This window comes from Tarenaya hassleriana, unplaced genomic scaffold, assembly GCF_000463585.1.
Source record: "Tarenaya hassleriana unplaced genomic scaffold, ASM46358v1 Cleome4, whole genome shotgun sequence".
NCBI classification, from domain to species: Eukaryota; Viridiplantae; Streptophyta; class Magnoliopsida; order Brassicales; family Cleomaceae; genus Tarenaya; species Tarenaya hassleriana.
In genome coordinates this window covers 1,458,071-1,484,882 of record NW_010966881.1, presented here as the reverse complement: position 1 = coordinate 1,484,882, position 26,812 = coordinate 1,458,071, and the positions used below count along the sequence as shown (strand labels likewise).

Here is a 26,812-nt window from a genome sequence, read left to right as displayed (position 1 = left end):
CCAACCAATTCCTGTAGATAGAGGTGGACCTTTTTAACCGAGAACTTAGGTTTCAAGGTATTCTATCTCGTGGTATCCGAATTTAATTGTGTGCGAGTTAATGAGATTGATGTCATATTCTATGAGATGAAAAATCTGAGTTTGGGATTCAAATTCGAGTTTTGGTATTTCATGACGGCTTATGTTGGTTGAATTAGACATATTTATATTTAATTGAATTAGACATTCTATTTTTCTCTTTTCTTGGATGATATTATAAATTCATCTTCGAATTTACATATTTTGGATGATGTTGGATCAAATTTATATGATTTTTATATGAAATATTTGTAACATTCGATTATATATGATCTATTTCAATTTTGTAATTTAGCAATCACGAGTTCGGATCTTGTAGATATTCAATCTTGTGTCGTGAGTATTTGAGATTCAGCTATTCGAATCTTACTAAATTAAGATTGAAACATTTTTTCTAATAACCCGACGAGATTGAAAATGAGAACAGATATCTTAAAAAGTCTATGTACCCGCCCACGTCTAACCGAACTTACAAATTCCTGATTGATATAATTCTGAAATTTTGTGTATATTTTATTATTGATTCAATTCTAACATATTATCACGAGTTTTGTCTCACATATTATTTTCCAATTCTAACATGTTTTTTAAAAATTATAGTAAATAATTCATTATAATATTATCCGGCTCAACGATAAATATGATTAAGAAAAATGTTGCAACCATCACTTATTTCAACCATTAAACGCGGATATGACAAATTATTTCTATAAAAATAATTCATATAAAAATATAATATTAATATATATTTAACAAATCAAACTCTCCTTTTATTTTAATATTATTTTTTGTACTATTTTTTTAATGTATCGATTATCGAATACGGGCATAGAACTACGAAGATTAAAAATTGAAGACAGATAGTTTTTTTTTTTTTTGATAAAGAGACAGATAGTTAAGCAAAGCAAACTAGATATATATATATATATATATATGTATATACTAATGTACGCATATTTATACATATATGCATATGATAGATATATAAGCCAAAGAAATAAAATAAAATATTTTGCAAAACAAAGAAATAAAATAAAATAAGAATATGATTTGTGCAAAGCCACTAATGACAAAAGCGTGTGGAGCGCATTATGAAAGGGGGGAAGGCCCACGGGCACGCTCGCAGTCGCACTTGTGCTGGCTGTGGGTCAAACTGTGTGCCACTGCTCCCTATTCTCTCCCAACTTCGTGTCGTTTTTCCCCCCCAAGCCTTTTTGTTATTTATTTATTTATTTTTCGTTTTCTTTATTTCCAAGTTGTGTTCTCTGACCCACCTCCCAATAATTTTTTAATTCCTTATAATTAATCTATCTAAATACTTTATAATATCAAGCATAACCTCAAACGCTAAAACAATTATTTTAACATGTGTATTTTTTATTCTTCAATTTTTCTATATTATTCATCCTTTTATTCACAATTCATAACGAAAAATAGTCCGAATTTTTCTATAAAATTTATATATAAATTGTATGCATGATTTATACGTACGTATTTATTTTAGATTGTATACATTGGAAAATCTGATTGTTACAAGTGGAAAAAATAATACAAAAATAAGATAGGAATTTACCAATTTCGGGTTTCCACGGTGGACAGGATATGATTTCCACCAAACCGATTGTAATTTATCTAACACTCAAAATATATGACAAAAATCTATAAATGATTACAAATCTTTAATGGTAATAAAATAAATAATATTTATATGCATATTTACTTATCCCGATTTTTAATACAATAGCTAATTAGATATTACCGGTGAAGAAGGAAAAAAAAAGCGTGTCCCCATTTGGAAATAAGAGATTCTTTCCCTTTGGGGAAACTCTATAATAACAACAACAATAATATATTATTACAACCATTATTAATAAGAGATTCTTTCTTTTTTATTTTATTATATATATATATATATATATATATATATATTTAATCGTATGTTGGCCGTGAGTGGCAGACAATTAACTCTGACATTTATTAAAATAAGAGCAATATATTAAATTATTATAGTCATGAAGAAAAAAATATTATACTAGATTGTAATTTAACAAATTTTAATTTTCAATGTTTTTCGTTATTTATTGAATTTCCACATTTTGTAAAGGCTCTTTGCGACATAACTTAGTCTCATGGGGCTTAAAAAAATAAGGATGGACGTTTAATTTTATTATTTGGTACATATTTATTCGGTTTAGATTATTCAATCTTAGAAAAATTTGTATAAATCGGTTATTATTTTGCATTCGATTCAGTCCGATTTTGATTCGAATCGATTCAATTTTTTTAATTTGTATATAAAAAGTATATTTTCTTAATACTTTTGGATTTTCGAGTTTTTTTTTTAATTATTTTATTCTGTTTGGTTCGATTATGAGATATTCAATTTTATAAATATATTTTTATTCAATTAAATATGAAACGATATCATATCTTCAAATCGAATACTAAAACGTCCACCAAACGATCCACCGAAAATCAAGATTTAACTATTGTTAATTTTAGTTATATATACAAAATATTATCATATTTTGACTATATGTTTTAGGTATAATCGTCCTGTTAATATATAATTTCTTTTTTCGTTGATAATATGTAAACGTAGTTATTTATCAATGTTGGCAAACAATGTGAGAAAACACATGAATTCGTATATTTTGGTACTTTTATATCATATACATTTGACCCCCTTGTTTTTATATTTATGTACATTTTAGTAATTAAACCATACACCGTTTCCTATTTTTTTATACGTAAACTTATTTTTGGTAAAATGTAAATTTTATGTAGTCTATGTTCGTTTCGATATTTGGATATATCATCAAAATTTTAAATAATTAGAAATGACTATAGTATGAAGTAAAATTATTTATTCTTAACAAAATATTTCTCTTGGGATTTAAATGTGAATTTTTCCTTTACCCAAAAAAATGTGGATTTTTCAATTTAAAATGTTTTAAATAAGTTTTTTTTTTCAAATTTTAAATATATTGAGTCTCTATATGGTTTGGATATCTTATAAATAAATAAATAATCATATAGTACCATCCATTATTTTATTCTATAAGTTGAGGTCCTCCGAGAGACCAGCATGATTATTGATGGCTCGTTCATATACGGACATACAATAATTACATTAAACGTCTTTAACAAAATAATAATAATTATTACATTAAACATTTACTGCACTATTTTATTCCTTGATTTAAAATAGTTTTGGTTTAACCAAGAAAAACCAAGATTACAAAATATCTTATTGATATTTCCCCAAGGTTATCTTGCCAATAGCACGCTTTTAAAACTATTGATTTCGGTTGCTTATATTCTTTTTTTTTTCAAATTTGCAGAAAATCTTTTATGATATTATTATAAATATGGAGTGATTTCATTTACCACATAGCATGCTTTTATCGCATATATCTAAATATTTTAACCCAGCCAATTCATTATATATAGTAATTAGTACATGTATTTTTTTTTCTGAAACTATAGGATAAAAAGATAAAAGAATGATTTGGGGATTTTGTCGTTGTATTATTGTATAATTTATATATTTTTAAATATTAAATGTAGATGAATTGGATTATTGGATTAAATGAGTGGTGGACAAATGGTTGGGTAAACAAACAGGAGAGAGAGAAAACTAACGTGACATTGAAAAAGGTATGTATGTATACAAGTAAACAAACAACACATGTGCCCTAAAAGGTTAAATGTCAACACCAGTTGTTAAATTACTATATTGCCCTTATAACGACCTTAAAATCTTACCAGCCAATGAGAGCTGTTCCTCGTTTGTGTCTCTTTGTCTCGTTGGCCTATGATTGGCCAAACGTTTAAGCCGCAAAATCCCCATCTAATTTGATGAAACTAAATAATATTGGTAATATACTAACAAACATATAAATAAATAAATAAAATCAACGGTTCTAGAGAAAAAGCACAATTTTTTTAAAAATAAAATAAAACAGGCAGCCAATCAGATCTCACCATCTTTGACTCGTGTAATTGCGACACATGTCGTTTTCTCATTTATGCGATTTTTTATTTGGTTATCATATTAAAATGTAACGAAAAAGAGAATTGTGTAACCAATCTCATATTAAAATTCGGGTTATATAATTGAATTTGTAATTATTGTACGAACTTTGAGGTGGAATAATTGGCATTGACTATGGCGGTCAATTTTACTCGATTTTTTATTTGTTTATAATTTACTCGATTTTCTAAAGATCGACTTTTTTTAAATATTATAATTGAATTTGTAAATTATGATTAATTTCTTCTATACTCGGAAGAGTTTGTGTATTGGAAGGAGGAATCCAATTTGTAACAACGTCTAATGTAATTTCTCCATAAATCACACATACGATAATTCTTTTACAAGATTACAAATAATTATCACAGTTTAATCACATTAATTTAACAACTGAATATTAACTAATATCTAAACTGTACATATATTATGTAAACAGTACAAAACTAAACCATTTTTATGAAATCAATTATTTACACAATTTAACAAAGTATTACTGCTAGATCTTACAGTTAATGGGTTAAATGTGTAAAAGACATTAAAATTAAATCTGGAAAAAAACCATCAACCAACCAGAGCACGACAGCTTTTACTCATCTCTCCGCATCATTCCTGTTACATAGATCTCTCTCTCTCTCTCTCTCTCTCTGTGCTTTTGTTTTTCGGGAAAGGCAGAAAGAGAGAAAAAGTAGATTTTTCATCGGTCTCGCCGCTTCAATCCACCAGCCCACCTGATTTTCTCTGTTTCTCTCATCTGGGTTCTGCTCTGTTCCTCGCTTTCCTCTCTAGATTTTGCATAAATCACAGATTTCAAGCTCTTAATCTTCTAATTTCAGTCATATTCCTGTTCATTTCATCGAGATTTCTTCTGAGTTCCACTTATTTAGCTCTGATTCAGCTCAATTTTGTTCTCACCGGTTTGGATCTGGCAAAGGGTGTGCAGTGATCTAGGGTTTAAGCATTCGGACAAAGTTCTGAGATCGAATCTTTTTTTATTTTCCCTAGGGTTCGGAAAGTGGCCCCCTTTTTCTCCCTCCTTAGATTCGTTGTGTTTATGCTTATCTCCCTTAGATTCCATTTGAAATGCCATATTGGTCTTATGCTCCTTTGAAAGCTTAAAAAGAATAACCCTTTCCTCCATTATCTCCCAGTCCGGATCTTCACCTTTGTTCTCTCTCTCTCTTTCTCGAATTCAATTCCTGAATTCAGAGTGAGAGAACCAGAATACCCAAATCGAAATTCTCTTTTTCCAGATTTTTACAGATTTCAGAAAACAAATCCAGACGATGAGCAGAGAAATCGAAGTGCTGTCACCAGCTTCGTACCTTCAGACATCGAACTGGCTGTTCCAAGAAAGCAGGGGGACCAATTGGACAGCAGAAGAGAACAAGAAGTTCGAGAACGCGCTCGCTTTGTTCGATAAGGACACTCCCGACAGGTGGTACAGAGTTGCCGCCATGCTTCCCGGAAAAACCGTCGGAGATGTGATCAAACAGTACAGAGAGCTCGAAGAAGATGTCAGCGACATCGAAGCCGGTCTGATTCCGATCCCTGGATACGCCTCCGATTCCTTTACGTTGGATTGGGGAGGCGGTGGCTGCGACGGCTCTGTCGCCGGAAACAATAGCTTCAACGTCAACGGTTACTACTACTTCGCCGGCGGGAAGAGGAGCTCCGGTGGTCGGACGCCGGAGCAGGAGCGGAAGAAAGGAGTTCCCTGGACTGAGGAAGAACATAGGTAACTCTGTCAGATGTACATGTGTGTTTTTTTGTTACATTTCGTTCAACGTTTATGTTCTGTTCTAATGTTCTTCTATTTTTTTCTCTGCTTCTGCACAATTTGATTTTTTTTTTCATTTTTCGAAAAAAAAAAGTAATGTTTAAGTTGGCAATGCAGTACACAAGTACGTACGTCTTTTTCTGGCTAACAAGAGACGCATTCCTCATTCGCATGCATACGTATTTTATCAAACAGGATTCGTAGAATACGTCCAACTATAGATATACCGACACACACACACACAATTCTATTTGTATATTGATGGGAAAGATTTGCGTATTGTGCCTGCGTATATGTTATATGTACTTATCTCCGAATTGAGTTGGTCAAATCTTGAGTGCGTGTGTATATGTATATACATATATGTCGTACCCGTATGCTATATATATATATACACGCATATATGTTCTTTTTTATAGTTAAAGTTGATAAATCCACGTATTGGTGTGTATACGCGTAAATTTATACGAATGTACATGTAGATCTCAATTTTGCGTTGATAACCTGGCTTTTAATACTTGTAATACAGAATAATATCTTTGTAACAATAAAGTTCATATACATTTTTTAATATTATATATGATGAATTTTAAATGAATATTTGTGTCCTTAGGCAATTCTTAATGGGTCTGAAGAAATATGGGAAAGGAGATTGGAGAAACATTGCACGCAATTTCGTCACGACGCGAACGCCAACGCAGGTCGCGAGTCACGCTCAGAAGTATTTCATCCGACAGCTCAATGGCGGCAAAGACAAACGCCGTTCCAGCATCCACGACATCACCACCGACACAGTCAACGCCCCTGATCCTCCCGCCGCAAACGCGGACGCTAAAGGGGACACGACTTTCTCCCCATGGGCGGCCGCCCAGCATCAGCGTCTGGCCGAGGAGAACGCTGACGCGTCTGCGGATTTTGGACAGAACGCGTTTTCGAACAATTTCTTAGGGATGCCGTCATCGATGTACATGACCAAATCGCAGGAGCATAGCGTTTTGAACGCGTCGCAGTTCTGCAGTTACAACGAGTTTCTGCTGATTTAGAATTGGAGAGGTCTCATAAAAGATGCATTGGAACTTTTAATTTTTGTTACAATTTGTTTTGTTTTGTCTTGTCCAATCGCTTGATTTGACTTTTGCTGTGTGAATATTAAATGCCTGATTATTTTTAACATTCAAAATTTGCCTTTATCTAGTGGTTAATTCAGAAAATTATCCGATTCTATTCCATAGCTATATAGTTAACTGAGTAGGTGATTTGGGTTGGAATATTTAATTAAATATTTTAATAAATGTGAGATAAATTTCGGGTTGCTAGTTATTATTGAGACATTAAATGTGATAATTTAACAAACGGCCTTAAATCATAATTTCGGTATAAGTTTAGGGATTTATACGAAAACCCAATAAGGATAATTTCCTAAAACTTAATGGCCGTTTTATGAAATTTGACGAAAATAGTTTTACCATAAATATTATATGGTTATGGTCTCTAGACTCTAGCATCAGACCTAAAAAGTTTTCCATTACCAAAATTCTTATTTTTGGGGAAGAAGATTTCTATCGATAAATATACCAACTAGTCTCTCCAAATAATATGTACCCATGTATATTCTATATAATTTCTTATATATATTTTTTATTTTTCGTGTTGGAGTTTTATAATATTTCGCATATAGTAAACCATAAAACCAACCAAATGGTATAAAAGCCACGTCTTCATGATTCATTGGGAATTATGTTAAAATAATAAAATCTATCACTGATTAAAAAAATTAATATTTCAATTCTAATTTTAAAACGATTAAAATAAATAGTATAATTAATAAATAATTATATGTATATTGTATGTAATATTTTTAAAATTAACTAATAGAATCTAAATTAAATATAAAAGTAATAAAACTAACCTCAAAGACCAAGTCAAAGACCATAAACAAAAAAAGCCATAATGATTGGAGTATCTAATGCTTAATATCTTCATTTATTCTAAATGAATCTTAAGCCGATAATTATAAAAACTATTCTCCTTAACTTTAAAAAAATAATATTTTTATGCTCGGATGATATTTAAAAAGAAATGTAAGATGTTTTTAATTAATTCTTGTATGCATAAACTGTAATAATTTATAGGACGAAACTGTACAAATGTAATGGGTTGTTATTAAATTAAAATTATTCTAGGAGAACTTAATATATATATATATAATCAATATATATATATATATATATATGATCGGATGTGGTAAAAATTTTACAACTAATTTTAGCAAAAAATAATATTTCAATGGATACTTAATTATACTATATATATATATGTTTTTAAATACTTGTGTGTATGCGCGTATTTGTTTATTTCTTTTAACATTAGCGGCGAATGTGTTCCTCAAACAAAAGATTGGTGGGTTTCATTTGATGCCATTGATGACCGATACGACAAATATCTCCATGGCTACAGAATTCATCATTCAGAACGAAGACCATCGATTTCGAATAATTCTACCAATCCTAACTTTAACTATATTCTTTCCTTTATAATGAATTGTGTGTGTATATATATATATATATATTGGAAAAAAAATATCCCGAACCATGAAAATAAAACCACCAAGATCACAAAAGGTGGCACGAATCGATTTTAAATTTAACTCCATTCCATGAACCATGAAACGGCGTTGTCACGCTTTTATGAACACTCTTCACCGAGCAAATATAGGAAGATATTATTCTTATAATATTATCATTAATATTGTTATGATTTACCCTAAATATTATGCCTAGAATATTCTATTGTATTTTGCTATATATTATGATGTATTCTTCCCATTATCAATAATAGAAAAACATTTCCCTATTATAGTATCAGAGCCTGGTTTTTGCTCTAATTTTTTTTTTCTTCTTCTCATCAACAATGTCGGTCGAATCCGAAAGCGACGATGAAGATGACAACGATGTACTAAATCCAATAGTATCATCGTCTTGAGTATCGTTTTAAATTTATTTTGCTCTTTTTTTTCTTCTATTTTTTTTCTCCGACGGCGGTGTTCATCACCGTCAACCCTAAGCGATTTTTTTTTAACGACGATGTTCGTTTATCGACGTCAACCCTAGCCGATGTGCTATTTTTTTAAACGACGATGTTCGTTTATCGACGTCAACCCTAGGCAATGTGCTATTCTTTTTTTTTTTTTGACGACGTTCGTTTATCGACGTCAACCCTAGCCGTTGTAAGCTCTTTAAACATGGCTATTAGCCTCTTTCGATTAGAAAACTCCGATCGTCGATCCACGTATTTGCGTCACTTATTTTTATTTTCTTCTCTTGTTCCGCTGCTAGACTACCACGCATTATGCGTCGCGCTTTTGCGCCCATTTTTTTTTCTTTTCTCCGGCCTAGCCGCTATACACATCGTAATTTTTTTTGCGCTGCCGACCTCATTGTCGCGCAACCCAACTCGCGCATATGCGCCGCACATCCGTGCCACATCAGCCTCTGAGAATACAACTCTCAAGCTCTTCAAACGTTATCAAGCAACACCAACTCAAGTCTGGACTACACCATCACATAAAAGATGATTCGTTTAATACGATCACAATTTCAGTTTTTAGTTTTTATGTAACAAGATTAAATTCATCATAGATGATTTATCTTGAGGGGACATATAGGAAGATATTATTCTTATAATATTATCATTAATATTGTTATAATTTACCCTAGATATTATTCCTAGAATATTCTATTGTATTTTGCTATATATTATGATGTATTCTTCTCATTATCAATAACAGAAAACACTTCCCTATTAGCAAAAACGGTCGGTCGGTTAATTAAATAAATATATAGCTCCATTCTTTTTATATTATAAGGAACCAAAAATGCAACCTTTTTGTATGTTGACTTTTAAAGGTCGCATTCTTTATAAACCTTATATTAAAATTGAAAAAAAAAATCGTTACTGTCATTGTGAGAATTTAAAGTCAATAGTATATAACCCTCCACATTTGTTGTTGGATGACTTTAGGAAATTTATGCTTTAAAAACCGAATTGCTCTTACGAAAATATTATTAATATGCAAGTTGTATATGTTGGACTAACTTTACACAAAAAAATATATATATTTTCATAAAATCTTCATGCCTCGGACGGACTAATAACACATACACCACCCAACATAAAAAATCTAATTGTTTATTTCGAGTTTTAGTCGATTTAAAATATAATTTTTTAAGTCAAAATATATTTTGACATTTCTGCGAGTGTGTATATGAATATAATTTTCTTTTGATTTAAATATATTTTTAAGTTCTTTTTACTTGGATAAAATTTCCGATCAAAATACAAATCTGTAATTATAATTAGTATACTTAAAACAAAGGTATTATCTGTAATATCTTATATTTTCAAATATTTTCTGTACAATATCACACGAAATAATGTTATCATTTCAAATAATATACAAATATACACCCACACAAAAGCATACCCATACCTTTTGAAATGGATCCATCCCTTTATATGATCATATAATGGGTGGTAATAAAAATAATGTTCATATAGATCATTCTTTTGTTTTTTATATTTCATTAATTGACAAATATATTAAAAAGAGAGATCAGCTTTATTTTATGATAATATTGATTGATTTATTTTTATTTGCTGGTACGAGTTTTCCCCTCCCCGAATAAAGATTGCCTCAATAATGCTTAGCAATCGAATTATTTAGAGGGAAAAGAACAACCAAACAAAATCATATTAGAAAAAAGCCCACCTTTTTTTCTATTTTGTTTTATTTTCGTGAGTGACTCTTCTTTTTTCACAAGTTGTTTGTCTTGTTCTCTTTTAGATTTTAAAAGAAATTAATTGAAAAATAAACTGACGCAAAAAAAAGCGATGAAATTATTTCATTTATAACATAAACAATCTAAGGGTATAGTTTTCAGAAAACATTATCTAAATGCCATTTTAAAAAATTAGTGATTAAAACAGGTTAAGGCATTTTAAATTTCCGTTATCATCACTCATTTATATCACCCTCGTTTGTGAAATAATACTAATTTAATGATAATATATTATTAATATATAGTATGCATTGCGTATATCTATGGTATACATACTGGGGTATATGATTAGAATTGTTAAAAGAATTCGTATCTCTCAAATTCGTGTGATAAAAGTTATAAACTGTCTATTAAAATATAGTATCATTTATGAGAAACAAGAAATAGCTAAGTGGCCCAGTACCATAACGTATTTGAAGGCTAAAATATCGTCCAAACAGATAAGCCTAAGGTCCATTATTACTTATTGGCCCAAAATTGTTCACGGTTGCCTCCCTCGTTCGATTCTTGAAACTCACTTTTTTTTATTATAAAAAAAATCAGTGGTGAAATTTAATTAGTATAATTTTCCGTTAAAAATGTGAATTTTTTTAATGCATGGGAAGAAGGAACCATAATTAATTTCCGAATGAGAATAGAGGGGCACGTCAATCGGCGTTCATTAGAAAATTATATTACTCATGGCCTTACACAAAAATTTCATTTTCTAAACAAATATAGACCAGTTACAGCCTCCAGTCCATCAGTTTTAGTTCAGAAAATTATATTTGAATAATTTTATATTTATCTAAAGTGTGTATTTATTTCTATATATGATTGTTTATCCACGGCATACTAATTAATAAAATGAATAATAAATAGTCCTTAAACACACAACGGAAGTGGCACATACAACTACGGATTCACATTGGTCCGTTAGGTGGCTCCTCGCCTCTTATATATTTTCCGTATCTATTAATAATAATATTGTAAAAGTTTATTGATAGATATAGAGAATATATTAGAATTTCAAACTATCTTTTAGATTTAATTTTATTTTTATATTTAAAATATTTATATTAATTAGATATTAATATACATGATATTTGCGATTGTATTCTTTTATCTATAAATATTATAGTGTTTTATATTAAATAACAAAAAATTCAACGATTTTCTACACATTTCTCCATTAAATATCATCCAAATCGTCATACTAATATACCGTATTGATAATGAGTTTGAGCATAGAAAAGAATTGTCTCATCGGGTGAGAAAAAAAAAACATTTTAATTTTCTATTCATCATTATTATTTTTATTATTAACATGAAATCTCAATCGGCCTTTTTTTTGATTTTTTTTATTTAATCGGAATGAATCAATTTTAGGTATAAATAGATATTTCGATTTATGTATATAAAGTTGAATATAATAATTAATAATCGCATATGAAAACAAATCCGATTTCAAAACAAATTTGGTATGTCTTTTATAAAATAAAATTAAACGTATGCGAACGGAATATAAAAATATATAATCAAACTAACCTAACCTTTTTTTTTAGAAAATGAGAATTTTTTTTTTCTTATGAGAACCAAATTATAATCGAAAAAGATTGACATTGAATCGATATAGCATTTAGAAAACCTAAAAGAAGCAACCAGAATATAATTGGAACCGAAAGGTGAAGCAATGAAAACATGTCATAGAAATATCAAGGCGAGAGAGATATTTTTCCCCTCCTAATTTCATTAATTGGAAGATTTAATTATTCCACGAGTAAAGAGTGCAGAATGTTAGGTTTAACAAAGAAAGCGGCATAGACCGACTTCAATAATTAATGTAACACTAATTAATAAATTAAGCATTGAAAATAAACACAAAGTACAATGCCCTAGTGGCTCACTTGAATATATCGTCTCCTGTAACGTATCTGTCAATCCCTTTGATCGCATTTAATTAATCGACGAACCGGACATATACCGAATATTTTAACTAATACCAAAGGCAACGGACAACATTTTACCAGGAAAAAAAAAGGAATATCTAAACTTGCTATAGTAAAATTTCTTTAAATTTTAAATAGAAATGAAAATAATGACCCCAAAACATTTCCAAAAGATGAAGTTTTTTTATTCAAATTTAAACTAGATTGAAATATCGATGAATTCTAACGACTAAAAAAATAATTATCCAATTTAAATGTTCAAATATGATTTAAGTTTCATGGAAATTTTAGCGAATTTATGTCTGTTTCAGTTATATCTTTTAATCGGCCTAATTGATTCGATTCTAAATTTAAATTTGGTATCATGACGGTTGAATCCGTAATTTATTATTATTATCTTTCTAATTGAAGTAAAAACGGTTGAACTATTGTTTGAAGTTGAAAAACTAATATACCAAATAGTCGTATATAAAATAATTTACATGTTTTTGTTATTTATGTTTTGATATCTCGATTAAACGTTATCATACAAGTTATAATAATCAGAATTCAAATATCATATATATATATATATGTTGCCGGGAATATAATCCTTCTAGAACGGATTGTTTGGGAAAGAAAGAATAGGCCGTAATCTATTAGATATAGATGGTTCAAATAAAAAGAATATCCAAATAAGTATAAACATATACATATACCGTCTTATATAAGAACGAAGGGATGAAATATGTCTTGATGCCTCGACGGAATGAATTTTATAATTACAAATACGTAATGTCGTCCAACAAACAAAAAAAAAAATAGAGCTTCCATTTGCCCATACGTACGTGTCACGTGAATTGGATTTATTGCATATTATATGTCCATAGTTATTTATCGTCTTTTACATAATTTTCCACACAACAATAATACAAACACTTAGCGTAAACAAGACCAATCTCAAATATGCAACCGATTTTTTTTTTTTTTTTATCGAAGCTTAAAAAAACGTCCAACCAACTTGGTTTTCACCCACTTTAACAGTAATCAATGTCTCTAATAACCAGAGATCACGCCTTGTCCTTCTTTGCCGGGACCCGACCGTCCGTACCGGCAAGCATAGCGTACTTGTCCTTACGCGTGAAGTTGGTACACTCAAAATCTAGGGTTCCGGCCAAAACCTTCTGTATGTAATTCGCGACTTTGATGGCCGATATTCCGCCTTTACACGTCAGCTCGACCGGAAGTTGATCGAGGAAAGTGATCTCGAAGGTCGGATTTGGGTTCATGAACAAGAAGTAAGGGTCGAATAGCTTGTAGCCACGCACCGTCGTCCCGTGGAACATTGTCTGCTTCGTGTTGATTGCTACCGGTACGATCCGGTCCGTCAGCTCGGCGAACAATGCGCTAAACCGGAGGAGGAACGGTTCCCGGCACGTCGTCCCTTCTGGACAAATAACCAAATCGCCCTCCGCAAGCAACCTAACAAGGGGGGAAATTGAAGAATTTGTAAGGGTATTATTGTAATTGTATGTATTTAGGGTTTCGACGGTTAGCCGTTTCGTGCCTTGCGTATAGAAAATTCGCGTCAAAATCGAAGAAGTCATAAGAGCAATATTGTAATTATATATTTGGGGTTTCTACTTTGATTGTTTGACATTTTGTGCCTTTAATAACATATAGAAATATATTTTACATGTATTTCATGAGTGCGATGTATAACATATTTTATAGACATAATACACAGGAAAACCTAAATTAAAGTCTAAACATACATAATTACGATAATGTCCTAATAGGCGCAATTGGCAAACATACTAATGTTTTCAAAATTTCCCCTAATTTGTCAGATAGAATTAGGTAAACCAGACAATTCTTTCTTAATATATGTCAAATAGATCAAAACATCACCTAAAATGAAACAGATGTGTGGAATGTGTGTATATATCATTACCTCTTAATGTTCTCGGCGTCCTTATCGCGTTCCCGGGACAAAGCAACAGCCTTGATGGGGGAGATGAGCTCTGAGAACTTGCTGATGCTATAGGTGACGCAACTCACCTTGCGGCCGAGGGCCGTTCCGAGGATGACTGGGTCCACCACGGTGCGGTGGTTGCACACGAACAGAACGCCGGGCTGACGTGGCATCGCCGGAGGAGGAGGATGACCCTTTACGACCATGCTTATGCTGAGGAGCTTGTAGAGGAGACGTGCCAAACGTTCCGGTAACGGAATGGTAGAGTAGATGCGGACCAAGGAGAGGAGGAAACCTATGGGGAGCCAAAGGAGAGTTAACAGAGCCGTTAACGGCGTTGGTCTCTGCACCAATCTTCCCTCGTGGAATATTATTGTGCTCAATAGCTTGTTTCTTGGTAATGGCTCGCATTTTGTACGTGGTACCATGTATCCCTCCTGCATTTCCAACCGTTATATATTTATCCATCATTTGCATGCATATATGCCACATATGCTGTACGAGTTTTTTATACGACGAAAGAGGAAGAACGTACAAAACAGAAGGGCCCTCCTCATGATTATTACATGAGGAACATATACACCCGACCGGTGGTTCGAGCACGAAGAACTTGTGTTGTGATAAAATAAAAATCAACCGAATCAACAGATACGGGGTAAAATATTATTGGGTAATGAATAACTAGAAAGAAAGTAATTAATTACCATATATATGTACAAACACAAATAGGTCAAGTACTCATATTAAGAAGAATGATGTCATTAAGACACGTGAAATGGCAGAACTAACCTTGCAGAGGGCCATGAAATCGTGGTCTGTCTCGCTGTCGCCGAGACCCAAATCGGGAAACGCACCACCGAACTCGTTCAGAACTGCGTCGCGTTTGCGTTGACCCACGAGGACCCCGGGTCGGGTCGCGAACCCGGTTAGCCAACCCGATTTGGTGACCTGGAGCTCGGTCCCGAGTACCTTATCGACCCCGAGGAACGTCTTCGCAAAGGGCTCGACCATGACACGTGGACTCGCCGTGACTACGTATCTTTTCCCGAAGGCGTTGAAAACGTGCCACGTGTCAGGCCGTACGTCCCCGGCGTAGAACCTTGGAAGTACGCCGAGACCCAAATCGGGAAACGCACCACCGAACTCGTTCAGAACTGCGTCGCGTTTGCGTTGACCCACGAGGACCCCGGGTCGGGTCGCGAACCCGGTTAGCCAACCCGATTTGGTGACCTGGAGCTCGGTCCCGAGTACCTTATCGACCCCGAGGAACGTCTTCGCAAAGGGCTCGACCATGACACGTGGACTCGCCGTGACTACGTATCTTTTCCCGAAGGCGTTGAAAACGTGCCACGTGTCAGGCCGTACGTCCCCGGCGTAGAACCTTGGAAGTACGGCCGGAGTCACAAGCTCGACGTCGCGGATCCTGAGGCCAGCGAAGGTGACGAAGACGAAGACGTCGATGGCGAAGGATTCCGACAGGAAGACGTATGTGAAGTACACGAACGGTACGGACGCGAGTAGGATACACGCGCGTGGTAAGCTCCCGGCTTCGAGGGCTACGAGGAAATAGTAAGGGAAGGCACTCCTGGAGATCAGTAGGGTCCCGTCGAGATCAGCCGCCACCGTCTGGTCCGACCGATCCTCCGCGTTGCATTTAGTTATCGGCTCGAAACGACGCCGTTCGCTCGCTCCCATCACTATGTGCACTAGAGAGACAGAGAGAATTGGTGAATGCTCTGAGTTTGGTCGTGTATATATATATATAAAGAAAGACGATAAAGATATAAGCAAGTGTATATGGGTGTATATATAGGCTCTAGAGGGGGAAAGAGAGATGGGCATGATTTTGTTGTTTGGTGTTGACATGAGAAATATATTTTTGTGTGGTTGTGGGGAGAGGGAAGATTTCGTGTGTGATCCTCTCCTTGGAATTCCCAACTTAACCATATAATAATTAATAACCATAAGATTACAAGCGTTATATAAGGATTACGATTATACAGTGATTTTATTGAATTATACCAACTATACATATACAAAACTATGATATGAGACAATAGGATAATCATAATTAGCAATCCGTATCGAGGTAAGGATTGGAGATAAACAAAAGATATGGATTAAGATTATAATAATGATTATAAAAAAAAAGATTATAATAATTTATTAAAAAAGAAAAATAAAGGAAAAGGGATAGAATTAGTAGGGCGGTTGAAACAACAAAAAATTATAAAACCATAACACTTTTTAAAAATTGGGAAATGAACCGTAAATAAAATTTCGTGGTAAATAATGTGGATTACATAGTAATCAACCGATGAAATCAATGAGATGTAGTTTTTTTCCCGCAACTCTATGATTCGGGAAAAATAAATAGTGGAACAAAAAATACAACGATTTTCTTAAATAACATAATAAATTGAATGTTATTCTTTAAAAAATGGGTTGAAAATTGAATGAATCTAAATTTTATTCTTCTGATTTCATCAACTTTCTTTCCATTTTATTATATATTACATTTTTCTTCATCTATTCTAACAGCAAATTAATGCATGATGGAAAATAAGTGACATGTGCATATAGTTTTTTGTATTTATTATGAGCTATTTTCATTCTGTAATTGTTAGTTTGACTTATTTTTATTCGAACATTGTACAAAACAAAATTCAGGATATGGATCTCTCTATATTTGCAGATAACTTATATCCTAATCATGAAAATCATTACATCATAATTTTAGAACTTAATATATATATATATATATAAAATTTACCTCCAAAATTAAAGTTTAAGTCCTATTGAAGGAACACAGATAATGGATTTCAGTGGGACAATCTAACAAATAACGGATATATATAATATATCCCAAGATATATTTTAGCTTGGTGATTGGATTTAGCTTTCTCGAGTGGAGGTTTCCTTCGATTTTATAAATACTATATCCATTTAGAAGTCGGATTTGATTCCATCCGAACTTAATTTTTACTAAAACATAATATTGAATTCAAATGAAAATATATTTGTTTTATAATTCTAGTTTTTTTATGAAAGTATTTTCATTTGAATTAAATTATCTGGATTTAAACATTGATGATGGATCGATTTTCAAAATTAATTCGAATACAATTGTGTAATATTATTATGTTGAATTATGTTTTATATATTTAAATCGAAATGGTTCCCACCTAATACGATGAGAGGTGCCAGGACAAAACATAAGAGCGGACTCTAGGACATGCATGAATCAAAGAGGGTTTTATTTAACTACGTAGACTTGCTTCTTTAGTGAAAATTAATTAACACTAGCTTGTGCCATAAGCTTCTAACGAGTTGGATCTACTTAGAAATATCCCATCTACACTTTTGTAACGTGTAGGACAAGTAATTTTTTGTTTCCAATTAAAAAAACTATTGTTTAAATATATTTTTTTTTAATTGCATCCAAATTACTAACTCAAATTCAACCCATAAAAAAAATTGCTAACTCAAATTATTACATGTATGCGCAAAATGGGAGGCTTTATAAAAAAAAATTTCCGGACAAATAAAACGGAAAATTGATTGGAATATAAAATAAACTATTTAAAAAAAAAAATTTGATAGGGGTATGTGCATTTGTACATTTACCAGATTTGACAATAAAAACAGTGGGTCTTGATGATATCTAACAAAATCAGCTGAATATTTGGGTCTACCATTAATAAAAACCAATAAACTCCATCTGTTCTAAGACGTACTAATAAGTTATTATAATCTCTTTTAATTAAAAATTGAATGTACATACATATATATATATATATATGTATGTATGTTATGAATATAAAATATAGGGAAATGCACGTCACACACTAGTTATACTCTAATTAGATTGCGTATACCACTATATGATAATTAAAACGTAGGAAAAAAAATAAAATCGCAATAGTTATAGTACTCTAATTAGATTGGGTATAATTAAAACTTAGGGAAAAAAATAAAATTGTATTTAAAACCTTCAAGACTTATGATCGAATTTGATAACGTTAACGGAGAGATATTTTAGAGGGGAAAAAAAATCTTCGTAATTGTTTTAACTTACCATAAATTAAATAGCATTGTCAAAGAAACTTCTACAGAATGTGCCTTCTAGAATATATTTTCATGAATTCTTTTCATTTTGTAAAAAATGAATATCATTTTGTTGTTTAATATGGTATCAATATAAAAAAAACTCAATAATATCTATATAAATGAGAAATTATTTGAATTGTGTGCATAATTTCTATTATCTATAATAGAAGAGTTTAGGTTTTAATAAAGAAGTTAAGAAGAGTTTATACATTTTTTGAAAATTTTAAAATTTATATATTTATTTGAGTTTTTTTTTCGAATTTGTGTTAATATACGATTTTTTGTTCAATTTGAAAATAAAATGAAAGCATAAAACTATAGAAAAAATCCCATAAAATTACCTCAATTTTACAAAATATGTCAAATAAATATCTAAATTTTTAATTTGATCTAATTAATAACTCAAATGTTAAAATGTTATAATTTGATATCTCAAATATTAAAATATTCTAAATTGATAAATCAACTCACTAAATTGAAAACAATTTACAATATCGATTTGTTTTTTATTTAAAAAATTAACATATATACATTGTCGTTAGAGTCGAGAGATTGCAAATTACTATCAGTTTCATGAGTTAAGTTATTGATTAGAATATTTTAATATTTTAGATATCAGTTTAAAATATTTTAACATTTTAGATATCAGCTTGATAAAATTAAAAGTTTAGTTATTTATTCAGTATATTTTATAAAGTAGAGATAGTTATTATATAAGAGTTTTTCAAAACTATATTAAGCAATTTTTATGTGATCATTTTAGATTTTTTTTATAATGATTGTGTAATGCCTTGAAAATATTATGGAACGTTGAAACTGATCTCACCGATCCATACGAGATCTTTCATCGTAATTTGTCCCCACACATACATCGTAAAAAATATTTCTTAGGAGATCACTCATCTTTATACTACTTCAAAACGAATACGTTTAACTTTGGAGTTCTCCCGTGCCAGGATAGACAAACCGATGAGGTAGATGTAGGTAGATATACTTTATTTGTACGAATAACTCAATCAATTCTTTTAGATTAACGATGACTATATAGTCTTATACTTAGATAACCATTAAATCTCTCTTATTTCGGTGTGCGTTCATTTCATCCGTGTTTCTTTGGTCTAGTGATCTCTGGAAAACCGCTTCTTATCCGTACTAGTTGCATTGACAATAACTTCCACCTTTATCGTTGTCACATATTAGATTTTTTTTAGATTTAACTAGATATTAGTTAATAAAATTTAAAAATAGATAAAACATGATATTTTTATAAAAAGTGAATTATAACTTTTATTTAAATTGTTTTTCATTTTTTTTCCTTCATAAACCAAGTTATCTTTGATTTCTTCTTCGTTTTTTGCATCACTAAATAAAAATCTAAAACAAAAATAAAAATTGAAAAAAAAAAACTGGATTATATCTTTCTTCTCTCTCTTTCACTTACATCTCTATTTTTACGTCTCTTCCCCTCTCTCGGATTTATTTTTTTAATCCATCGATGGACTCCATCACCACAACATTTCACCATCGGTGTCTCCACCTTTCTCATTAATTACTTATTATTATCATTATCATTTCCTCTGCACAGTGTGATCTTTTCCGCGCCGTCGCCGTAATTTCTATCGATTACCAAGGATTACTTCGTAATTTTCAGTAAACACAAAGATTATTTTGAAACTATGTCCGAATATCCAATCGTGAAGTTAGTAAATTTTATTTACAGATAATTAATCTCTATTTATAAATCTAAGTTGGAACGTAAATTATTCGATTAGGTAATATCGGATAATTCACTTGACCGGACGCCGACACTTGTAAAACTTTTGTATGTAATTCTATTTTATTCGTTTATTGTAGAATTATTATATACGAGTTCCTTTTTTATAGCAATTTTCTCAATATGGTGTACGATGGGGCGCTGGAAACGAGTGGAGAACCTTAGGATTTGGTCTAAGATTGAAGTTGGGCCAAACCGAAAAGGATTTGGTGAGCTTAAACTTAAGGCCCAAACTTAATTAGTGATAATTGATAAAGTACATCTTAATCTTACAATTTTTATTTTTATTATTTTTAATTAGGAGGTTTTCAACCTTCAATCCAACTAATCATTCTAAGATCCGGAGATAGATTTTAACACAAATTGCATCATTTTCCCAATTCGCTCTATTCGAACATGAAACCTCTTCATAGACGATTCCTAATCAGAATTACAACTATTTGACCATTGTAAAATTAAGGTTTTGAATGGAGATGGCTTTTATTTTGGATTTTTGGTTTTAGTTTTTGGATTTTGGTTTTTAGTTTTTGGTTTTTGGCTTTTGGATTTTATAATATTTGACAACTCAAAAAAAGTAGCTTTTAGTTTTTCATTGATTTTTTCACTAAAATGGCTTTCCAAGTTTTTAGGAAAAGTAATTTTGTAAAAACTTGAATGTTATTTTTTTTGGTTTTTGGATTCTAAAAATTCCTACCATTCAAGGCCTAAATATTTTCAGCTTACATTTTTTATATTGAATCAATCAATTAGACTGACTTCATATCGAACAAGGGTTTCATGTATCAATCTAAATCCACAAGTATCTATATTTATGTTTGAGCCTTCAAGTCTCCAAGATTCAATTCCTCATATGGGGTCAAATAGCAAGAGCAAAGAGAATATTTTTTCTTAAAAAAAAATTACCATGTGAAATTGGATTATCCGGTTTAACTATAAGATTATTTATGGTCCAACAATTCCGTCCTTTACATTAAAATCGGTGTTTATTTAATGTATCAACATAGGAAAAAAATAAATAAATATACGACACATTTTGAAGTTTTATACTCCATCCATTTCAAAATATTTATAGTTTTAGGTTATTTTTTATGTTTCAAAATATTTGTCATTCTACATTTTCAAGACATTTTTTTACAATAATTTCCAATTTTATCCCTATTAAATTCTAATAAATTATTAATGATAACATTGTTTCTATCATTAAATAAGGATATTAAATAAATGTATATGTGACTTTTTTTATCTTTTATTAAAAAAATGTGAAATAATCTAAAACAACAATTATTTTGAAATGGGTGGAGTAGTTTCTAAAATCTTTTTGTTGTGCTTATTTTTTTTGTTTGGATTAGACCGGTTGACGCAATTTTTCTTTCTATTTCAAAGAGACGCAATTATTTTCGTAATCCTACCGATGGTAGGTCTTGAATTTTGCGAAATAAATTTATTTATAACTAAGCCCGAAGTTCATCCTATATATTTCGGATTCGGATCAGACCGTATTTGGACCGAGTTGACTCGTTCAAATTCCTTTTATTAATTTTTTAAAAAAATATCAGGTTTTCGGATGGTTTGAATCGGGTCTGAAATCCGATTTGAATTCAGTCTGAAATCACGATTTTATTCAGGTAAAAAATTTTAGACAAAATCCATTATTTTCCGAGTTGGATCGGGTCAGACTTTGATACTAAATTGACACTCCTACTTAAAACGCATCTACAAAAAAAAAAGCTCCTTTTTTTTCAAAACCAACAAATGATGGTGGGATTATAATGGTGTATGGCACAATTATCACATTTCCTTCATGCTTTGTCTACGGAGATTATCATACTCTTATAATGATTTTATTTTACTTACATTCATTTCATATATTCAACTTTGTGGAGCCTGCAAACATACTTACTGAGACGGTAAATGCGCTCAAACATTGATATAATGATTGCTCATGCAGTAGAAAAAAAATGTATAGTGATTACAAAACTTTTGAAATATTTTGACCAAATGATATAAAGATAAATTCGTTTCATTTTTCTTTAGGTACGATGTCAAATAGCATAAAGAATTCTTCACTCGATTTGCTATCATTGAAAGACCTAAAAAAATGTTTGACCAACGACTCCTTGACTAAAAAAAATATATCATGGTTTGGTTTGGTTTGGTTTGGTTTGTAGATCGGGAAATTTATTTTAAAATATATTGAATTTTTGTTTTTAGCACTGGATTGTAGCCAACTAGTAATAGAAAAATGCCCAAATGATAAATATTATACAATTTTTTTAAAAAAGTATCAAGTTGTGAAAACTAAATATAAATAAAATAAAAATATTCAAAATACAAGAAGTATATTTTACTGCAATTTAAAAACATGTGTTATTTTACCAATTTAATTTTTTTTTACATTCTCTCGTATCAAAATCTCCTCTGGCATAATCTAACAATCAGATCAGTTTCCAGACACAATTAAAACATCTCTTATGATATGTCTTTTTCGATTAAGAGTCGTTGAGGTGCTGTAACAAAAATTTATAATAATAAATCTTTATTAAAAAAATATAGATACGCATATGTGACCATTAATTCGTCATGCTTGTGTCAAACCGACAATTTCGAGAATCTGGGACCCCCTTTCAGAAACAGATGCTTCGAATCCATTGTATGAAATTTTCCACGGTGATCATTTTTTTAAATGTAATTAAAAGTAAAATCATATTTATGTTGATATAAGGTTTTGTAATGTTTTTTTTTTTAATTTCTTTTTGTGGATAAAGTTATGTGAACGTAAGAAACTTAAGAACTATCACGTGTGTAGCATGTGCCGTATTTAACGTGAATGCTAGATTCTTTGATTCCTCACTCCGTAATTTATATGGTAAATAGACAAAAATGTATGCTATACTCTAGTACAAATCGATGTAAAATATAAACAAAATTAGAGGTTGAATATAGATAAAAATTAGAATCATTTATTCAAACTTCAAATTTTACAATTGTTTTCTTTGAATTCAATTCTATATTTTTTAATTTTTTTTTCTTGAATTTGATTCATAGATAATATATAATAATTCACCTTTGTCGATTCTTCGATATAACTAGAAGTAAATATATTCATGCATGAATCATGATGATGATAATAAATTAATAAATAAAATATTCCAAAAGCTTTATAAATTTGGCTAAGATGTCTGTTCCTTTTGTGTCGTTTCCGATAAATGGCATGCACAAGCCACCCATCTTAACATGAAATCGATATTTCTTTTATGTTCTAAGAATGTCGGTCCAAATTCAAATGCCATAGGAGTGCATTCAATTCTTTCATTATGTATTCTCTTGTAGGAGTCATCACTCGTCATGTTATATATATACTATTACTCATGTAATGTTAAATGAGTTACTTTACATGGAAATAGAAAATTACTTCCAAACGTAATAAAAAATTAAATGCCACAAAAATAACAAATACAGATATAAACTTTTTATTGCTATAAATTCACTATTTATTTTAAATTTTCATATAAATACATATTATTTTTTATAATGTCGTCGAAATTTCACTAAATTACAAATAACATTTAAATAAATTTATTTAAACTTTTAAGATTATCAATTCACCAATTACTCGTTATCATTATTTTAACAATTTTAAATATTTCGATAATTTTAAAATTTATTTTTCTATAATTTCAGTAATATTTAAATAATTAATTTATTTCTATAAATATTTAAATATTTAATGTATTTATATAAAAAATCATATATTTATTTGGTAAAAAACTTTATATTTATGAGCTTTCGTAACAGATAAAATGAGGGTTAGTGGGTCAACGCTCGAAAGATGGGGGGTGAGAAATGGGAAAAATGGGAAAATGTGGGCCCAATGAAAGGGCACATGAAGGAACAAGGTCCGGATTTTGATCCCCCGTTGGCTTCCTCTCATCATTACGTTCCCCACTCAATCCTAACCCGTTAATTTAAAAAATGTAATCATTATATATATTAATAATCCATGAATATATGAAAAAACCTAATTGTTTTTTTCCACTAATATTTTTCTTTAACCATTTCCATTTTTCTATGAATTATATTGTTTATTATTATTTGGATATTTAGAATATTTAACGATGCGGGATATTGATTGGATATAATTAATTAAGATTTGTTGAATGACGTGGATATTGATTATATTGCTAAATTTTCAAAAAGAGGAAAACAAAGAGGGCCTTCTTTTGTCGAAACAAAAGGATAGGGCAGTTTCGGGAATAATTAAAAAATTGGGGTAACGCTGGGCCGAAAAGGCGACCCGCACCAACCCGATAATCCGGGTCGTGGGAGACCATTTGTTTTGCTTTCTAATTTCCTCCAAATAAAAACACTCGTTTTTGAAAATAATAATATATTAATACATATAAAAAATTACAAAATTTTGTTTACAAATTAAAATATTAGAAATATTTTTTTGTAAAATAAAAATTTAATTATAAAAAACTGTTGAAAATTCGCGTGCTTCGTTTACATATATTTTTCGTAAGACCGCTCTAATTTAACACAACTATTAAATCTAGTTGAATTTTCGTTCAACATTTTTTTTATTCGCAAGAAAATAGGTTAAATATTGCATGGGTAGATATTTGTCTGGTCGTCATAGTTCACACGAAAATTGAATCGACAAAATATTATAGTCAATAAATATATAGCATCATTTTATGATCCACAATTTTCAGATTGCCTTTATCATGTGCATATATATACACACACACATATTGTTATTGGTATGACAGTAGAAGGAATAGAATCAACAATATTTTTAGGCATTCTAATATCTATTTTATGAATATATATATATATATATATATATATATTTAGAAAAGTGTGTATATATATTCTACACGTATGATTTAGAAATTACTTTATTGATCGGGCGAAAACGTGTTGGGTTGTGAATGGAACTGTTTGAGATAGAAATCGAATCATGGTAGTAACCATGACTCAAATGTCACATAATCAAATTGATCACCACTTCAAAGATATAAAGATTTCACTATTTTTTTTAATATTGTTAAAAGTATTCCAAAAATTTCATATAAACTACGTGTGTTATATTATAATATGAAATTTAAATTCCGTTAGGTTTAGTAAAAAAGGAACGTACAAAAAGAAAGGAATGAATAAGAATATCTCAATTTTTTTTGTAAAAAAAAAACTGAATTTTTTAATTTGAAAAAAAATTAATAAACTTTTTAGATTATCTAAACTATTCGATAAATATCAAATTAAACGTGAACGTACAAGAAGTGTAGACGTGACATAAAAACATTTTCACTATTACATTTGCACTTTCGTCTATCATATCAATATTTTTCGTATACTACATCGATTTAATTATTTAATTAAATATTTATCAAATAATTTAGATATTATTTTGAACAATTAAAATAATCATTATTTCTATATTCTAAAAAATTTTAGATTTTATTTTATCAAAATTAAAAAATTTAATTTTTGAAATTTTTCCTAAGAATAAATATCCGAACAAAATATGGAAAATGGAAAAAAAGTGGGAAATTAAGGAAAACCTGAGCGGGCCCGTGTCGATAATGGGAATGAGAAGAAAGCCGATAAAAAAAAATATAAAAAAAAAACGAAAAGTATCTCTTTTATATGATGAAACGGCGGCGTGGAGGGCGGAGGCGTTGATGCGCACGTGTCCCTTTTTAAAGCGCGTGAGTTCGTGGTGGGTCCAATTTCTGAGTCAGCTCGGCGCGAGCCGTTTAGCTATTCGGCTGTCTATAGGAATCATTTACCCGTTATGAAAATAATTCTGATAAATGAGTACTAAATTTGGTAAATTATTTCTACAAATAAATAAATAATGATAAAATGAATCATATAAGTTACTTCCCATTTTTTTTTAAATCACTATGCAAAGCTTCAGTTGTGAGTGTACCAGCAATTTTTTTTAATTAAATAAACGAAAATAAAATGGTAAATATAGTTGTGGTATTGAAAAAAATAATATAGTTGATTTTTTAAAGCATTAATATTTTATGTTTTCTGAATCATATCCTAATTTCTTTTATTTTTCCGCAGGAAATGTTTCATATATTGTTGTCGGTGCTATTGCCCATTGGGATAAAAATATCCAATCCAATATTGTGTCTTTGCATTAAAAAACAAACAAAATAGATGGAGATTTTATGAGAAATTAATTAAATTGACGAGTCAACAATTAAAATCTATATTTAGGAAGAAAGTAAATAAGTGACTTCCAATTGGGATTGCTTTATTTTGCAAATTCAAAAGCTTCAACAGCAATTTCAGTTATA

General features: G+C 30.4%; 2 protein-coding genes across 3 annotated transcripts; one reads left to right on the top strand and one right to left on the bottom strand.

Moving 5' to 3' along the window:
• Window positions 1–4,736: 4,736 nt before the first annotated feature.
• Window positions 4,737–7,081, top strand: LOC104823386 (transcription factor DIVARICATA-like). The gene is made up of 2 exons (XM_010554950.1): window positions 4,737–5,849; window positions 6,505–7,081. The coding sequence occupies exons 1-2, from the start codon at window positions 5,398–5,400 to the stop codon at window positions 6,932–6,934; spliced, it is 882 nt and encodes a 293-aa protein (XP_010553252.1). The 5' UTR covers window positions 4,737–5,397; the 3' UTR covers window positions 6,935–7,081.
• A 6,406-nt stretch (window positions 7,082–13,487) lies between these two features.
• Window positions 13,488–16,487, bottom strand: LOC104823385 (glycerol-3-phosphate 2-O-acyltransferase 6-like). Of its 2 annotated transcripts, none has more exons than XM_010554949.2 (4): window positions 15,916–16,487; window positions 15,401–15,642; window positions 14,591–15,048; window positions 13,488–14,118 (listed from the first exon to the last, which is right to left on the bottom strand). In XM_010554949.2, the coding sequence occupies exons 1-4, from the start codon at window positions 16,475–16,477 to the stop codon at window positions 13,707–13,709; spliced, it is 1,674 nt and encodes a 557-aa protein (XP_010553251.2). In that variant the 5' UTR covers window positions 16,478–16,487; the 3' UTR covers window positions 13,488–13,706. The 2 variants fall into 2 exon arrangements, with proteins under 2 accessions (XP_010553251.2, XP_010553248.2); XM_010554946.2 differs by having other exon boundaries at window positions 15,401–15,710; window positions 15,993–16,487.
• Between the last annotated feature and the right edge of the window lie 10,325 nt (window positions 16,488–26,812).

Coding starts and splice junctions, on each gene's coding strand:
- LOC104823386 (XM_010554950.1), top strand. CDS start 5,398: ATGAGCAGAGAAATCGAAGTGCTGTCACCAGCTTCGTACCTTCAGACA. Junction 5,850..6,504: donor TGGACTGAGGAAGAACATAG/GTAACTCTGTCA, acceptor TTGTGTCCTTAG/GCAATTCTTAATGGGTCTGA.
- LOC104823385 (XM_010554949.2), bottom strand. CDS start 16,477: ATGTCAACACCAAACAACAAAATCATGCCCATCTCTCTTTCCCCCTCT. Junction 15,049..15,400: donor ATTTCATGGCCCTCTGCAAG/GTTAGTTCTGCC, acceptor TTGGAAATGCAG/GAGGGATACATGGTACCACG. Junction 14,119..14,590: donor GACGCCGAGAACATTAAGAG/GTAATGATATAT, acceptor CCCCCTTGTTAG/GTTGCTTGCGGAGGGCGATT.